The 19,207-nt window shown below is 41.1% G+C and overlaps 1 protein-coding gene across 1 annotated transcript; it reads right to left on the bottom strand.

Annotated features, from left to right (window-relative positions):
* Positions 1–175: 175 nt before the first annotated feature.
* On the bottom strand, positions 176–2,382 carry zgc:174906 (uncharacterized protein LOC571548 homolog). The gene is made up of 4 exons (XM_068598293.1): positions 2,215–2,382; positions 1,341–1,668; positions 1,163–1,243; positions 176–1,075 (listed from the first exon to the last, which is right to left on the bottom strand). Exons 2-4 carry the CDS (start codon positions 1,654–1,656, stop codon positions 795–797), a joined length of 678 nt encoding a protein of 225 aa, XP_068454394.1. The 5' UTR covers positions 1,657–1,668; positions 2,215–2,382; the 3' UTR covers positions 176–794.
* Between the last annotated feature and the right edge of the window lie 16,825 nt (positions 2,383–19,207).

A 19,207-nucleotide genomic window follows, 5' to 3' on the forward strand; every position in this document is an offset into this window, starting at 1 on the left:
CCAGGATGTAAGGTATACATTGTATTTAGATGCAATTTAAGTACACAGTAGGTACATTTAAAGAGCAATATAGTTTCCATCCATCCATTTTCCGCCGCTTATCCGGGGTCGGGTCGCGGTGGCAGCACACCCAGCAGACCGACCCAGGCTTCCCTCTCACCCGCAACATAGTTTGATCAATAAAACACATGTCAGATTCCGGTGACTCTTGATAATCTCTACATTCACAGAAAGTTACATATCCCCTCACACACTGCACATTCATCAAATGCTCAGTAAAGAAAAACAGAGAACGAAATATAAAAAGATAGAAATATGATTTTATCCTTCTCTTTAAATGCCATAGTGTGTAGTATTACAAAGTAAAATAGCACTGTGCAGTTGTTTTCCTAATGTCTGCTTGACTGGAAAGAGAATCATCATTAACACATACACTATAAACAGAGAATAAAATGATATACGAGCTGTTTAAAAAAAGAGGAGAAACGACAAAAGATCATTGACCTGAACATAATATCTCCAGAATTTACAATCGACAAGACACCCTTGAGCCTTACTCCTGTAATTTGGCACAGTAATATATTTACAGTATGAACAATCAGAATGACAAAATACATACGGAAGAACCTTAAACAAAAGGCCTCAGTGGTATTAAATGGCACTCCAGGTTTATTCCATAAAGTACGAAAGTCTTCAAGTGTGTTTTTTCCTGATATGGAATGAGTCTTGAGACACACTCTCATTCTGAATTAAAACAGGGCTGCAGTCTCAGACATTGCCAGACAGTCAAAGCCTCAGTCAGTCTCCAGCAGCGAGTCAATACTTTCAAGTGGCAGCGCCAAGTCTTCCTGACTGAGCAGCGAGTGCAGGTGAGCAGCAGTGGCCTTTTCCCTCTGGCTGGTACTCCAGAAGCGCAGCATGGCGAACACTCGCTCCACATGGGGCAAATAGTCTTCTTCAATCTGTTCCAGCTTCACAGAGGGGATGTCCAGAGCCAGTCTACCGATCTCCTTCCAAGATCTGCCGATGGCACGAGCCACGATCATCAGCTGCTTCTCCTTAACTAAGCGAGAGCCTGTGCAACGAGATGGTGGCAGAATACAGCAAGTGAAGTTCTCTTCAACGCTTTAAAAGGAATAGCTTTGAGTGTAGTGTGACCCACCTTTCCTGCAGATCTGTTTGGATGGAATGGTCTCTTGTAAGTCAGGAGCTGGTTCTCTCTTTCTTGGAGGTTCTCTTTTCCCTTGTAAAGAGAACATTTATATGATTGACATGGGAAACTACTAGTACTAAATAATGACATTACCTAAAATACTGAAATGAACAGACGTTGTCCTTACCTGAAGGCAGTGTGTTGACTTGCACATCCTTCATAAAGCAAAGCATTGGGAAGGTTTCCTGCAGGGCCTGGTTCTTCAGCAGTTCTAGTAGACCCCGCGTTGCTTCAGGACCCCTCTGGATGATGTGATCCAGCAGGTCTGTCACCTTCTCACTAGGGACACGACAGGCTTTTAGCTGCTGGTAGCCGTGAGCAGACAGCAGATAGCGAGAGTCTGCATACTGCAGGACGAAATCGGCATCTGCGCTTAGAATTTCAATCAGTTTGACCTTCAGGCTTCTGAGAAGTTGGATTTCTGCTGCTGGTTCCTCAGCCATGACTGGATGTCACTTAAATAAGAAAAATAAAATGATAATGCATTATTTAAATGCAGGCAAAGATCACAGCTGAAATAACTGTCGAACCAAGTATTGCATCCAGTGTGGCAAAACCAAAACAAACCGTTATCTTTTGTCCTCGTGTCAGTTATTTCACGTAGTATAAGCACACGGTGTGGGAATATTGGGCTACCACGCTTACATCTGAAAGATGGTTATTATGACCCATTACCCATACAGCAGATGGGGTTTAAATCATTGAAATGGGTACAGCAAGTGAGGTCTTAATAGTGATGCTGTTTACTTACACAATTACTGTAAAAATGAAGTAGCTTGGACATGAATGTCAGTCATACAAATAAATACAGTATATTTCATGTTAAGTTCCTGTACATTAACCAAAAACAATTCAATAAGAGCTCAAAAATACAATATTCTAAAAGTAAAACATATATTTTTTAGAACAATATGTTTGCTATGTTATCACTACATTTTAACAGCGGTTATTCATCACGAGTCCCACACTGAATATGTGTCTAGACTTCCTGGTGTGGTCACCTTTGTGGGATCCGCGCGCACAGCAGTTGTTGTCGGTCAGCAACACACGCGCTTCACGCTCACTCTCTTGCACCAAGTACGACTTTTGGTTACACACTACATCTATTCGCATAAGACTCATAAGACAGACTGAAAACAATTCCTCTCTTCACGGTCGTTTGTATCACTTGCTTCTGACTGCTCGTTTTCTTCTTTGTCTGTTTTCTGCAGCCTAATGCAATTCTATGCATCCATGTTACCGCCGGCATTTGCTTTCACTTTGCTTCCACCCGGTGGATGGATGACTTCACTGCAGGAGTCTGCCGTGGCTGTGAGGACTGAGTGACATCTGGTGGGACTGATCACACATTGCCCTCGCTACTGAGAAAAACGTTCATACATCTTTTATAATAACGCAATGTCTTAATACATATGGCACTTTATTGATTTGTTACAAATGTTACAGCAGAACAAAGGCTGAGAGGTAAAAACACTTTCTGTCTGTCTGTCTGTCTGTAGGTCCATCAATCAATCAATGAATCAATCAATCAATCTATCTCTCTCTGAAAACATAAAATGAGACTCAAAGAGAAAAGTATTATGTCATGCGTGTGGTGCTGTTTCCCTGCAATGAACACTCTCGGTTGTTGTAATACATTTAAATTCTTGAACGGTAAACTGAAAGGCTTCTCTTCTTCTGGGGCCTCTTAGTCAAAACAAAAAGATTAAACATTCATGTCGACTCCGAGAAATGTGTTGTTGTTCATACCATGGAAGTGGAAGACTGACAATATGGGAATAAATATTTGATTGATTTGTTTGAGCAGAAAAGATTCACTGAATGAATACAAAACCGAATGTGTGTGTCTGTGTGTGTGTGTGTGTGTGTGTGTGTGTGTGTGTGTGTTCACGGGTACAAGCACGGTCATGTGAATGATGCAGGAAACACAGCACATCTGAGTGTAGTGTATCGTTTCCCTTCCAAGGCCTCTGACTGTTACCGGACAACAATTATCAGCCACCACCGGTCACACGTCTGCTTAGCTCGTTTACTCAGCTTCAGCTCTGGGAAATGACAAATCAATATCTTATTCCTGGACAAATATTTGCTTTGTGGGAGAGGAAAAGCCTCTCGAGCCCATTTCATCCACACACTGTATACACTCTGAGTCACTGTGTGTATTAGCTGTCTGAATAAATCCAGTTTTCTCTCCGCGAACAGTGGGTGGAAAGAGTACAGATCATTTATTCAGATCTTTATTCTTATTGTTTATTCTTACCACCCAGGTGAGACTACCGTGTACGAGGGAAATGCACCATTCCTCTGCCTTTATGTACTTCTAACGACTCTATTATGCTATACATTTGCATTATGTTCAGACTTGATCTTGAGAAGACACAAAGCTGAAATGCAGTGATCTACTGATCCAACAAAATATACACGTGTTGACACCGGTGAGCTTTCAACTCCAAATGCTGCATAATGTGCCTGTGGATTGTGCATTCAGTCATTTTGCATTAAATCACTGCAGCACAAGTGAAGCGTATTCTGTATGGAATATGAAAATGAACTTACTCTGCCACTGATCGAGTGCGATACCACTCATACCCTTGTGCTTTTCAGGCCTCATCGCACACTCTGTCAAGTGGTAAACTCCATTTGTGTGCATGCTAGTGGTGGATGGTATAATAGCTGGGATGCTCCACAGTGCTGATGGAGAATAATGCTGTTTCCTGGTGAGTGGCTCTGGCTCTATTCTACAGACCTCTGCACCTGGAAAATTGGGATTTTGTAGAAGAGAGAGTGTGTGTGTGTTTATTTATGCATGTATACAATTCAAGAGTGAGCCAGCGCAGCAGCTTATCCCCTCCACGCCTTCACTGAGAAATTAGATTTACATGTAAAGTAAAAGACAGGGGAAATCACTCTTAGTGACAGTCTTTAGCATTCTGAACCTCAAGGGAGAAAATGGAGTTGCTTCTCAACATTTGTTTGGATCAAACGTTGCTTTGCATGCACTTTCGTGTTAATACAAAGAAACAAACATGCAGATAAATGAAACTCCTTTCTAAGAAAGCGTTGGTAAAATCCTTGATAAAAGAGACTTTATCCTTTGACTAAGCGTTCACTCTACAAATAGCTTCAGAAGCAAACTCCTTTTGTTATATTTCTTTGAAAATTAGAGATTAGCCCACATTTGCAATGATTGTGTATAAAAGCTCCTCTCTCAGATCTAATTTGGATTCATGTGACGAAACAGGTTTCACCTTTTTGTCCAAATATACTCTCTATTTGCTGTCGACATGAACCCCTACACTCAGGGTCAATGGAGCAGCAGCGAGGGGACAGCCATGCATTTGAGTGACTCTGACATGACTGTTTGTTTAACATGCATTATATATGAAAGACTAGAGTGAAAGGAGGAAAGAGCATGGGAACAGGGCAGCAGAACTGAGAGAGGGAGAAAGAGACAGATACTGTCAGGAGACAGCCACTGGGAGGGCAAAGGGGAGCAGCTATTTACAGTAGAGTGCACACATACTGTGGGTGGATAACTTCAGTTTCCTGCAAAGGAGACTGGGTTTAGTGTTATGACGGAAGAATAGCAAAGTAAGGAAAAAGGTAGAAAAGAGGCTCAACTGAGCGTCTGAGTAATACCATCTGGGATGATATTTTCCTTACTTTTAGAGCAAAGAAGGTTGTGATATAAAGGCAGGATGGCCGTCCATTATCATTCAGCATGTCATACATTCTCTCAGATTAAATTGATATGAATCTGTGGTTCATTATGGGAAGGAAACAGTTTGCAGAGGACTTAAGCCTCCAATATAATTGACGGTCCACGACTGTCGATAGGAGTGTAAATAATGTAAGTGTTTGTGTGCAAAACAAAAAAAAAAGCAAACACAAAGACTTTTTACATTTAAGTCTCACGATTGGAAAAGACAGTGACTCTGACTGCCACATTCTCGGACCGCATTAAAGCCACGAAGTAGCTGCTGGAGAACATAGACGAGTGGGAGAAAGTGAGACTGTGTGTGTGTGTGTGTGTGTGTGTGTGTGTGTGTGTGTGTGTGTGTGTGTGTGTGTGCCGGTGTGTGTGGGGGCTAGTTGTGAGGATAGCAAGAGACTGTGAGATCATCACAGTGGAAGTCACTGGACTCAGGGAGAGGAAGGTGTGTGTGTGTGTGTGTGTGTGTGTGTGTGATATTAGCATGTCATACCTGTGTTGTGTCGAGAGCCTGTTTACAGGATTCACCAACCATACAAATCTCTGGAACAGGGGAAATCTGTGTCATCACGTCAAATGCAAAGCAGCAAAGTGAACAAAAGAGAGAAGAGCGCAGATGACGCGTGTCTGCTGCAGCGCAAGTTGACCTCTAGAGGGAGCTCTTGTCATGCTAAAGTGTTGTTTCAGGGGGTTCAGCCTGCACCCTCTCCCAGCACTTCATACCTTTTTATAATTTCAGCCTTAAAGCTTAGATTTGCTTCAATCCACCAGTATCTGTGTTTTCGAACATGAGGCAACTGAAAGAGGTCGAGCCAGGTTTCCTGAGCTCCAGAAGAAAAAAAACCTGTTGCCAAGTGGACCCGCACTGTACTGGCTTTGAGATTTGGTCTGGATTGTTCTAAACTTCGTTAGCTGTCAGAAACTATGTGACTCTAGACTTAATCTGAAAGTTGGATGTTTTTTCGGGTACATCACACCTGTTTTGAACGAAGCGAGAGCCACTGTTATCCACTTTGACACCGACTGAACATGAACTGACATCTTCTAATGCATTTAAGGCCCTTGTGGATTTGAAGCAACATGAACGATAATGACAACACTGGCCTGGTTTAAACTGAAGGAAAACATGTCGGGAATGTCGTTCCACTGATAAGATATTTCAGTAAACAACTGTTAAGACATTGGGGATTTCACCATTTTAACAGATAAACCCGACTACAACTCATACAATCCATTATTTATCTCTAGTTATGGCTCATTGAGTGGTTGTTATGCATGCTAATTTTCATCTGTGAGAAGGAACAATTCAAGATCTTATATCATCTAATGTGATTTCAGTTTGACAACTGTCTGGAGGACACGTGTCACACTAAAGTTGAAAAGTATGAGTGTTGTTTTTTAGTTCACTGTATTTGCAGTGTCCATAGCTTGGTAGTGAGAGGTTTGCAGGTGCAACTGCTTCTAATCTGTCTGTAGTTATTGCACACATGTCATATTTTGAGAGTGCACTGCTCCCTAGTCAAAGTGTTGGAGGTTGTATTGTTGATTTTAAGGTCATATATACATGTACACAACACACCTAAAGCACTCATTTACATATCCATACTTTTATGAATTAGTAATACTTTTTTTGTATCTAATGAAAACGTTCACAGGAGTATTAATTTTATTTGTATATGTTCTCATAAAAAACGTTTGGAGGCAAAAAACAGAGAATAGAGTTTTATTGGTGATATTATTGAATTAACGGCTTTCATTATCTTCATCTTCCTATTGTTACATCAAGCGAATATGACAATAACATGTATTTATATTAAATCCAATTATCCTCAGTATTCAACATCAAATGGAAGAATCCCATGAGCTTCATTGATCTGATCAATACAGGAAAAGCAGTACTGTTTGTGAGTAAATCAAATCCCATTCTGTCTCAAAAAATGCACAATCAAGCAAATTTACTTTCATTCTTTCCAGTCAGCCACACCACCATTATCTTCATCATGCTTCTCATTTCTGTTGGATTTACTTCGTCCTAATTACCCCATTAGTGATAGAAACAGCGAATTGTATGAAACCATGTTTATTTGTTTGCGTAATAAAGACACAAATCTACCTTCATAGACTTCTGGCTAAAATAAATCTTTGGGACAGGTGTGTTTCTCGCTTATGCTTTTTAAAAAAACAAAAAACCCTGCTCTAGTTAATCAAAGCACTCAATGACAAGGGATATGTGACCTTGAGTGATTTACGTATGTGTGAGTGTGTATTCTTATAAGTGTGTGTGTACATCCAAAGCTTCTAGGTGGTGTCTCTGTCTCTGTGATTTTAAGTGTTTGTGACAGCCGTCACTCTCTCCCACTATGTTTTCACAGCATATTGGTGTGAATATGTGTATATGTGCCTGGTATTATGTGTGGTTAGTAATTGGTGATAGTCGGATATGGCAGTGATTCACGTTTAAGTGTTGCATCACACCCAACATCCCCAGTGGGAGGAAGTCGCCTTTCCAATCCAATAGAAAGAAGCTTTGCTTTGAAAGCCTTAAGAAAAAAGAGAGCTGTAATATATTATTTTTAATTAGAACTGTCGGAGTATTTTATTTATTGTTGCATCCATATTTGTTTTGAATGGATATTGACTGTTGACACTGGATGCTGATGCTGATATTGTAAGACCAAGTCGCTGATTTCTGGTATTTTGTGACAACAATCCAAATCTATACATTCCAGTTTCAAACGTGTTTGTCCTAGAAATGTTTTGTTGGAATTGCTAAAAAGTCTCTATGGTACCCAATGAAACTGCTTTAGTTATTCAATTCTTTAAACCAGGTCCCAATTTCACATTGGGTTATTTATGGTCAGGAGACCTTTGAAATAATTTTACACAAAACATGTATGTCAGGTGAACTGGACTGGAGCAACAGTGAAGGTATTTCTACCTCAGGGCTGGAAATCAGTCCAGGGTTCCCTGCGTCCTACTTTTCCAGTGCATGGATAGCAGTAAATACAATTAATGGGGCACCAAGCAAATGCATAAATGAAGAAAACACCTGCATATCACATTGGTCCTGACTGGTCAATTTAAAAAAGTGAAATTGTACTGGTCTACTTTTATAACTGTTGTATTTTCTTCGGTATGAAAATGTGAGTCTTTCTATGCAGACATCTGACTGAAAAACTGTATCACTGCCATCCCAATAGATCTAAATGCTATAACCAGACAATCACTTAGTGTCTGGCTGTGGCCTGCAACCCACAGATTGCACTATTCCTCCCTTGGCCACAGCGATGGGGTATTATGCAACGAGTGGCCTACCTCAGGTCATTAAGATGCCCTCACTCAGCAGAACTGGCACATCTGTGCGTGCTGATCAGCCCCGTGGTTGGTGGAGGGATGATAACTGCACGCTAATTAAAAAGCCATTCATTGGAGTGAAAGGCCAATTAAAGGCCTAATATTTGATAAGGCTTTCAGTTCACTCAGCAGCAAGCCCACCTGGGAAGTATTTATTAAATGTTAATGGAGACTGTAATTAATATCCAGGGCGGATTAATGTGCAACTGAATATCATTCACATTCACAGTGAGGGGGAGGGAGAGCGGGACAGAGAGGGAACAAGTACAAATGAGAGGCAGATATGTAACTCAGCATTTTGCTCTTGTAGGCTGAAGTGAACATAAGAGGCTGTTATACAGGTTTGTCATCAATCCAGAGCAATGCTGCCCAAGAGCATGACATGTCCTTTTGTTCAAGATTAAAGCAGAAATATTCAGATTCTTTGTTACAGTTCACATTTTCTAAACATAGCAGCCAGTTAAATCTTGATAATTGTCTGTGTGTGTCTCACTCTAATAGGCCATGTGAATAGAGGTAACTGAGCTACACGTGTGTTTCTGGATTGATAGCATTCTTCATGATAGTGTTTACTGAATACTGAGCATACAGGAACTACAGCGCATGATGCAGGAACCAGAATGTCATGTCAAGATTTGACTTTTACATCCAAGTGAAACATCTCCGCTTCTAAAGATTTTGTTGTTGTTTTCCGATTCAGCTTTTTCACATGCTATATCGTGTTTAATCATAGACTCAGACACTCCATTCACGGCCACCGCTCCTGTCTTCCCTCCTTGTTTTCAGTCATATCGGTCAGGACATGTCCATTGACCAGGTAGTGCTAAAGCCACATAGAATTATGGGCAGTTTTGACATTTCCGGGACCATCAGCTGCACATATACATTTAAATCACTTGATATTTTATATCATGGCGTGACTATGACTGTAAATTGATGATGTCAAAGTTGAAGCCATGATGTCGCTTCAACTTTTCCTATTATGCACAAAATGTGAAGCTCATTTCATATACGAAGTCAATGCAGAAAGCTCAACGAGAGCGTGAGAACGTTTTAGTGTCATCTAGTGGTTTGTGACCCTCGGCTTAGCCCCTCCCTTCCAAAGCCTGTGGCCTATAGGAGACACACATTGCTTAGATATAACCAGATATTTATTCTAGAGCAGTAAAAGTTAGGTCCACAACAGCAACGTCACTATATATAAAGTAGTTGATATCTCACTGGAAATGTAAAATGTCAATAAAATAAATAACACACCTGAGTGAAGTTCATAAAAAATGAAGAACACAAACATCCGTCACTATCAGTAATTCCTCTTGTCTTCTGTCCACCTGGCTGATTTGTCTCAGCTGGTAGAGTAGTTTACTGAAAAAAGCTTTTGGCCTATCCTTCATGCTGTGCCTGTGTAAACATAACACCAGCTAAAAAAAACACTATTTTATTGAAGTCTTTATTCCATTTCCATTTCCTCGGATTGAATTGACGTTTCACAAACTCCATTTCCATTCTATTAGTTTCGAGTTCTCAGGTCACAGCCGGTGTTTGACACTCTTCTGTATACGTCTGTTCTGCATTCTGTCAGAGTGACTGTCTTTGCCTCTGTTCTTCAGAAGATGGCCTCTTTTTAAAAGTTATACTTTTTTTTTTTAAACGCCGTCCTCCTGGTCACGGAGCAGCACAAAGCTTGGGAAAGACACTCACTGTGTTCCTCAGCTTCTCTGTGACGAGGACAGGCCAAGTAGGACTGTAGATAACAAAATGATTTCCCCCTGGAACTGGCCTCTTGCTCCTCTGTTCCTTTTACAAGCTTTGTTAGTTACTGCTGCTGTGAGCTGAGGTATTGTCTGACCGTGATGATGGGTTTCTGTCATTTTCTTTTCATTGTGAGGAGCTGTCTTGGTTTTTGCTTTTGACCTTGTTTACATCCCTTCCACAAGCCATTAGGAACTATGTAGTGTGTCTTCATTACAGATGGCTGCTCTATTAGCCAAGACTAATAGACGTGGTCACAGAGGACGGACATGCCAATAGCACTACATATGCTAAAGGTAACGATCCGGTGGATTGGTGGCAGGATTAAGGTTACGGCTAAAGGTTGAGGTTAGAGAGTTACAATCTCACATTGATGAAGAGGGATATAAATTGGCAGTGTTTGGTGACTCCTAGCCACAGCAAAGTGTCAAGGGGCCAAAAGGAGGTGAGCCAAGGATGCAGTGACACACACACACACACACACACACACACACACACACACACACACACACACACACACACACACACACACACACACACACACATTAGTGCATTTATCTAATCTAGTTGTTGATTGATTCCCAATATGTGTGTGCTTTTGACATTGCTCACACATGTGCATACTTATAACGTGGGTTTGGTGAGAACTGAGAATAATACTATCAATAATTAATACTATCAATAATAAACATTTAAAGACATGGTTGGTAATCTGGAGTTATGCTAGATGTTAAAAAGCATCAACCCAACAAACCCAGCCCAATGTTGCCAACTCTTTTCCAGTGAAAACAGAAGTATAGCTCCAAAAGTTGCAAAATCTGGTAAGAATGTTACACTTATACACAAACTATGTAAAACAAATCTGACTATTGTGAAGGTGCACCGTTGTCTCTGTTTAATCAATGGAGCATTTAAAAAAATACAAACATGCCAGCATGTTTTTTCACACTCTACCTGAAATGACTGCCAGACGAGAGACTCGAGCTGTGCGCTGTGCAAGCCTGGCTCTGCAAGACTAAATTTAAACTGACATTGTTTGATTTGTCTTAATTAGAAGACAATCAGCTGATTTATTGCTTTTTATTGACAATCCATGAAATGTCATTCTATTTACTGTAAGTCTGCATACAACGGACTCAGCAGCAGCAAACTAGGCAGAGTATTGCATGCCCCCCCAGAGTCTCAGGACCCCATGGTAACAAATGATTGTTTCAATAATACGTGTGTGTGTGTGGGGGGGCGGGAACACACATACACACACACACACACACACACACACACACACACACACACACACACACACACACACACACACACACACACACACACACCAGTTTGCACATCGTTTGCACGGTGTGCAAACTGCAGGAATGGAGTGGATGAGTGTGTGAGGCTTTATTGGTCAATAAAATACTCAGGACTGGGCTGGAATGTAAATTTATTGTTTCTGTGGTCAGTTAATTGTATGTGCATGAGTGTGTGTCACAGTATTAAGGCCACAATATCCAGTAAATCAGTCAGACACAGCAGACAAAGTGCTGTGTTGAAACGTCACTGTGGAGTAGCTACATAGCCAAGATGGATGGATAGAGGTGGGGGGGCCATATAAGGTAAGAAAAGGAGGGAGGGCGGACGAGAGGAAATCAGCAGGAAACGGCTGTTGAACGGCGCTTAGATCAATACTAATAACCACACACAGAGAATGACTTCCTCTCATCCCTAATAACTCACACAGACGAGGAGAGGAGAAGAGCGATGGACGCACACACCGAGAAGAAGGAGAGGTGAGAACATGGAGGCTGCTCAAGTAGAGGCGAGGGAAAGGAAAAATGAGTGCAAAGCTCAAATTTGTCTGTTTTGCAATCTCAGTTGGTCTCTTGCTTTCTCATTCTCCTCCTTTCTGTTTAATAAGAAGGCAGGGTGAACAGACGGCCATGTTTGAGGTGCCACTTTATCACTGTGGAAACGCCGTGCCACCCATCTCCTCCTCCTGCAGCCTCCCTGAGCTCGCAGAGCGTGTGTGTGCGTGTGTGTGTGTGTGTGTGTGTGTGTGTGTGTGTGTGTGTGTGTGTGTGGAGTCTTGGAGTGCCACACATTTTGTAGTGAATTAGATTCTTCTAAAAGCATCTCTCAATAAGAGGCGGCTGAATGTGTTTGCCCTAATGGCCTGCCATTTTATATTTCTTTAATGAAGTTACAGAAGGAGAGAAAAGGGTCAACCCCGCAGTGCTCCTCTAGACACGCACACGCACAGTGCGCTCCCTTCTCTTTCCAAGCTGAAGTGCAGACATTAACCTCAGCTAATTCTTCGTGCCAGAGAGAAACTGAAGATGCAATGCTTACCGCCTCACACTGCAGGATGCAGCCAAATTCTGTTTTGTGTGTGAACAGTATTTGTGCACAGAGACTGTGTCAGTTGAACTTACGAACACTGTATCAAAGCATACTAATGTGATCCCGGCTTACTTCAGAGTGACTATCCCATTTCACCCAGACTTCACAGCTTTGGTGAAATTTCAACACCTTGCTTCAAACTCAAACCTATTTATGCCAGATGAGTTGAAACTTCCCCATGAGAGTGTGAATGAGCGATAGAAGAGCAGAATAAAGTAAAGGTTTGTCTGATGTCGGATGAGAAAACTATACACACATGCAGATAATATTGCACGAGACATGATAAGTGGAACAATGAATGCCGTTTCTTCTTTTTGGTATGGAATAGAAGAAATGAAGGCAATAGATTCGTCCAGAGTCATTTGAAGAACCTCTTCAGACCATTTCCAAAGTAGTGAGTGTATTTGGAAAGCAGACTCATTGTGATTCCCAGATGGCAGACGGCTCATTGTCTGCTGCTACATACATAGAGCTACATTTTAGGACAGAGCTTTCATAAGCTGGTCATTATGGTGGAACTCAACAGCAGATGGCTCTCCCTAAAGCCCTGCCTGGAGTTTGCTTCCTACATCCAGCACTAGGACACATCGTCAGTAATACTTTCATGCATTAATTTGAAAGGTAATGACCCTCGGGTATGAAAAAGAGATTATATAAATCTTCACTTAAAAAGCAATATGTTGCAATTAATTCAAGTAGTGTTTGTAGTCTATTATCGAGGCAATGTGCTCAAAAGGCCCCTTGTACTCATAAACTAAGCCTGAATCTGAGAGAAAAGTCCCTTTGAGAAATAGTTACAAAATTAAAAAAAAAACTTTTAATGACTGTGGGTCATATTTTTTTTTTTTTTAGAGATATGCAACTTTGAAACACACTATAATTTGCAACAAAAAAGATGTGCTCAAGCAGAGCATCCCAGGTGAACGTATTAATGTGCAACAAAACTGTTTACCCCGCACAGGAACAGGAAAGCACCAAAACTATATGACTCGATAAAGCTTGAACACAAGCCACTTTTTCCAGAGAGGTAATTATTTCATCAAACACAATGGTGCATATGAGGATTCCCTTTTGATTTAATGAACATTTCACTGACACACATTTAGTTGTCATCAGAGCTTTTATAAGATATATGCTAATCGATAGACTACTTCTTACCTACTGTATTGATTTTTCTCTAGGGCTATCTTCAGATGGTGCTATAGCTTATCAAACAACAATGATACATATCACCATCGACCCATCCTAATCAATTATTTAATCCGAAGACCTAGGCATACCTGCATATTTTACAGCCCCTAATGGCCACACTATTCCTTCGTTTCTGTCCCTCCATCTCTCTCCGATATCGATTTAGCCAGCTCTAAGATATAGCTGACATTGAGTCTGGACAATATCAAAATGTTAAAGACAGGGACGGTAGGTATTCATCAAAGTTCATCCCACTGGGGATGGAATGTCTTGCATGAATAGCACAAGAACACAAATGAACACATGAAAAAAAAAAAGAAATTTAAATGAACGTTTCTGACAACAGAGGGTGGAGGTGTCAACATAATTGTAATGGGGTGTTAGTAGTATTTTAGTGCATTTTAAGGGGTCATGGTCACACCAGTCAATATCACAGCACAAGCAGCGCTGCTTGGATATGTTTCTGTCAAAAACACACAAAGAGGAGAAGACATAAAACAAATTAGCAACAAGAAGTGGTAGAGTGGAAATTGGTTGCCCTCGTCCCTTTACTGCCAATTAGAGTCAATCTGAGTAAAAAACAAAAAAGATGTTGATATTTTGGCCATTTTTTAAAAACTTGACCAGATAACAGATACATGGTGAAAGTCTCTTACATGTGTATAGCTTACTGCAATGTTCTGTAAGAACAACATGCGTCTGTTCTTACATTCCAGCACATTTGCTCATACTCCACCCCAGATGAAAATTGGGTGCGTGACACAACACAGCGCTTTGCCCGTGTGGTTCCTTATCACAACTGATCAAGGTGGTCAAATATTCTCTGCTCAGAGGGCCTTGCAATTGATTTTGCAAGAGAGAGAGAAGCTTTTGATGATGATGTAGAAGAAGAGGTTTCAGAACGTGAGCATCACATTTATGAAAAAGAGGATGAGATTGAGCATCAGCAAGTTCCAAAATGAAGACAAGCACCAGGACCAATCCGTCAACCGCTAGCAAGTGAAAAAATATTGATCTGATCTCAGACGTGTTCTGATCTCAGGGTTTTATGCTCTGACCTCAAGTTTCTATACTCTGATCTCAGGGTTCTATGCTTTGATATCAGGGTTCTATGCTCTGAGGAGACCCTCGGAAAAACTAGGGAATCAGAGTTGTCTTGAACATGACTCAATCACTCAGTGGACACAACAAATAATGCAACCATTTATTTAGCTCACAAAGACGGAACAGGAGCGCCTAAAGAGGAAATATGGATGTAAATAATCGTCCACACTCCTGCTTTGCAAGTGGCAGCAATGCACCTTAAATGGAGAGGAAGAAGAGTTTTCATATCTTTTCCTCTTCGTTCCACGTTACTCGTTTTAGGCATATTATTAGTGGCGGCTGGTGTAAAAAAAAAATTGGTAGGGACATTTAATACATTTCAGCAAACATCCCTGTATGATTCAATGCAAAAAAAGGTATCAGCACTATTACTACTTTGCAGTTAAATATTTAACATTTATTCCAACACTTTGACATAATAAGGACACCTTATTAATACAATTCAGTATTAATAGCGCGCACACACAAGCACACACACTCTCTCACACACACACACACACACACACACACACACACACACACACACACACACACACACACGAGAGTTTAGCCAACACTCTCTAATTTCCTTAAAACATACAGTTATTACAATTTTTGGAATTGATTGACAAACAGTTTCTAAAGCCAAAACGCAAATCGGGTTACTTACATATATAACTAATACCCGACAGCATACCGTCAAACAGCTTGTTTTGTGCCGTCCTTGACGTGCCTGGCTGTCTTGCCCCTCCAGGACTCAAGAGTCAGTCTTGTCATGCAAGCGCAGCTCAAAAGCCAACAAAACTTCACACAATCAATTATTTTGGATAAAATGTGCCTGTTTTTATCCACCTCATTGTGTTTCTTCAACGCAGTCTGTGGGTAGTGATGTTGACTTGATATGCTAGCTTAGTAGCTTGATGGAGTTATCCATGCGTGTCCGCCTGGTGTTCTCATGTTTTCTTAATTTTTCCGTCAAGTGCTTCTTGTCCCTTACTCCCGTAGCTGTCCATGCTCAATCGGTCCATGTTCATTTAAAAAAAAAAAAAACAAGCATATAAAGTAAAATACAGCGTTAGCATGACTGCATCCAGCAGCTAGCTTAGCCACACCGTCCTGGTGTAGCTTAGCCGTCTCCACAGAAGCTGCTTCCATTCCAGCCAGTCTGTTGTCTTATGGAGAAGTCCGGCTGATCCGGGACCAGGTGTTTTACCTGTAGTTTCTTCTTTCAAACGGGTGTTGGAGGAGAGATTATGTAGAGATAGCGTTTGGTTTTCTTTAAAGAGCATTGCTCGACTCCTGCTCAACTCTGTCATGTTGTTAAAATAGGTGCTGCGCGCCTCGTCTGCCCTGACGAGAGCGAGAGACGGGGATGCGCAGCCTGTGGCCAACCTGTGGCCAACTTGGGGCTGGCCCTCCCTGAAGTCCTTTTTAGGGCGCTGATTAGATACATTATCCATCCATCCATGTCTATCATTTGTATCTTTGTTCAGTGATTGGCTGAACTGCTTCTTAGACCCGCCTTTCTTGGGCAAACTGGAGCTGGCCCCACGACGTGCACTAGCAGCAGAGAGGTAAACGAGGTGAGCGGACGAGCAGGAACAAGTAGATATTTTGCTCAGACATTTTGCGCAGAAATCCTATTTTATAAATATTACCAGGTAAATTTCATAGCTCAAAAACACAAATATTGACAATTTGTATAATTTATTTTTTATTATTATTTGTATAATTAATCATTTTATAAATAACATTTTTTTTTCTTTTTTTTTGGTGGCTCAAGGCGGATGGCTCTCTATTGGCCGACTGCCACAGCATATTATGTTGACTATTGCTCTTCATTCAAAAGTTGAATGCCATCAGAGCTTGGTGCTACATTTGCATATTAACCTATTGTTATTGGTTTTCTTTCTTTTACAATATTCTAAAATAAATATGTATTTTTTTGTTTTTAATACTGTGCAAGAAGTAATTTAAAAGGTGAATTTCTGGTAATCATTTCTATGATATAATATGAAAGTCAAGGATTCGGCCAAGAATGACTTTTATGTTGCAATAACAGAAGACGACTTAATAGAAGTCGAGAATGGAAATCATTCTGTAAGTAATCTAATGTTGTTTTGTTGTTGTGTTTTTGCTGTTACTGAATCCGAGGCTGTCCTCCATGTTACCTGGTGAATGTGTGTAGTGCTGTGCAATGTGTATTTAAAATGCTGATGAGAGACCTTGGCATCAGTCATATTGCTGCACAGCTTTCTCAATGACTGTGAGGGGTTGTATTTATATTATAATACTGTCAACTCTTAGCTGTATTTGCATGCTTGAGTTATGTGGGCTACCCTGCCATTAGTAGAGCTAAATTCATATTTTTCCTTTTTTTCTGACAGCAACATTGTTCTTTATTTGGCACTGGGGTATTTTATTCCAGTGGGACTTTTGTCAAGAAATAAGTTGTTGTCCTGTATGTGTTCTAATTAAGAGGCGATGTGGTGTTCATTATGAACCCCTATGGTTATCACAGCTTGGTATAGTTCTTTTTTTTATGGGAGGTGTTTAGACTTGCCACAGCAAGAAAAGCACAGGTCTAATGACATTACCAGTGGCTCAGTTCCATTAATTGTCCCAATCAACCATGCCAGTGAGACTCCATACACAAAGCAGGGCCCTGAAACAGGCTCACCTAAATGGAATGCAGTCGTTATGGATGTTATTTATTACATGCACATTTCTTGTTTGAGCCAATGCAAATTCTTCCCTTTGAAATAGTCTACGTGGATATAGATGTGTCTAGCAAAGGGATTTCCTCACCATCAACATACATGATAAATACTTTTGTTTCACTTTTATGGTGATAGCCAACATCTAATTATTTTTTCAACAGATTCTTGTTGTACACAAAATAATGCAAAAAGTCAGCAGGGTGAATTCTTCTTTAATTTACTCTATTTGTATATATGATGGCAAGACCACATCAAATATTTTGTTGTATGATTTGGGTTATTGTGTGAGTTTGTGTGTGCGTGTGCTCACTCACATGTGTGAAGTGGGTGTGGACAAGGGAACTAATGGTGACTTATTAATATCATAATTCAGCCAGGCAGGACAACTAATCACTGAGACCTCAGATAGACCCGCCACAGGGGGTGATGGATGAAGCCTGTGTGTGTGTGTGTGTGTGTGTGTGTGTGTGTGTGTGTGTGTGTGTGTGTGTATACGTGTTGGTGTGTGTGTGTGTGTGTGTGTGTGCATGTCTGCATGTATGTGTGTGTGGGTGATTCTGTGTGTGCATTAGTGATAGATGGGTTGTGTGGGGGTCCTTTCACACTGAGATGTCTCCCAATCAGTCTTAATGATTAGGCACTATTGATGAGAATGGGATTGTGGGTGTTGTAGGGCGTGGCAACAGAACTCTCTGGAACAGAGAATACACCCATCTGATATCTTGTCTACTTCAGGATTTGAAGAATGTATATTTAAGTCTAAACAACAAATCACTGCCTGCTTGTGAGTGTGTGTGTGTTTGCATGTGCGCGACTAATTAGTGTGTCTGTGTTCTTGTATGTGTTGGGTCTGCTGTTTGGCTTCAGCTCGAGGAGGGCTGGGCACAGACCGTTTATCAACAGGAGCTTCACATAGAGGAGTGTGCGGAAGTCCCTTCTTCGGTCTTCTCCTCCTCTGTCTGTGTCTCCATCCATCTTCTCGGCACCGTCCCTCGACGGTGGCACTCATCCTTCTCTGGCCCAGTCAGTGCTGTTTATACTCATTTAGCTCCAACTGAGGTGCAGCCAGGGCAGGCTTTGAGGTATTTTTAAGCAGCAGGTGAATAAGAGAGTAAACAGGAAGCAAGAGAAGAAGAGATAAAAAAAAAGAAAAGAAAATAGTGTTGACTTCATTTGCGGAGTCTTTTCTTTTTTTTAGAGTAATGGCATGTGAAAGTCAAGAACAACAACATTTTGGAGTCAAAACCCTCGTCAGTGACCAAGAGCTGCAGATAGGCGAGAATTTGATTTCCACAATGACTTTTGCTCTCATGAGCTTGCAGTTATTGTTACCAATGTGAGCAACGGAATTACACAGCAGAGATGATTAAGCATGTGTCTGATAGGAGTTTTTCTTAATATGGACATTTCCCCACCCTTCCTCTGTCTCTTTCTCCATTCCTTAGCAAGCAGTGCGGGCCAGCGGAACAGAGGAAGAGACAAACTGAATTAGTGTTCTTTTCATCATCCGTGACCAGCGAGCCGTCTGATAACCCTGATCTCATTATGAACGTTAATTGTTAAGTTGCCCGTCCTCCCATCCGCTCCTCCTCGCCATACACACATTTAGAACTAAAGGCCTATCTCAAAGCTACTCTCTCTCTCTCTCTCTCTCTCTCTCTCTCTCTCTCTCTCTCTCTCTCTCTCTCTCTCTCTCTCTCTCTCTCTCTGCGTATCTGCGTATTTACTTCCTGCCTGCTAATGGCAACCAACAACTTCAGGGAGAGGTCGAATATCCACTTTTAGCAT

Source organism: Clinocottus analis, unplaced genomic scaffold, assembly GCF_023055335.1.
Source record: "Clinocottus analis isolate CAN_PGR_092001 unplaced genomic scaffold, fCliAna1.0.p SCAF_4, whole genome shotgun sequence".
NCBI classification, from domain to species: domain Eukaryota; kingdom Metazoa; phylum Chordata; class Actinopteri; order Perciformes; family Cottidae; genus Clinocottus; species Clinocottus analis.

What these genes read in the sequence shown, in the direction of transcription:
- zgc:174906 (XM_068598293.1), bottom strand. Translation starts at nt 1,656, where the DNA reads ATGGCTGAGGAACCAGCAGCAGAAATCCAACTTCTCAGAAGCCTGAAG. An exon ending in AGTCAACACACTGCCTTCAG is followed by an intron (nt 1,244 to 1,340) that starts GTAAGGACAACG and finishes TCTCTTTACAAG; the next exon opens with GGAAAAGAGAACCTCCAAGA. An exon ending in CAAACAGATCTGCAGGAAAG is followed by an intron (nt 1,076 to 1,162) that starts GTGGGTCACACT and finishes CTCGTTGCACAG; the next exon opens with GCTCTCGCTTAGTTAAGGAG.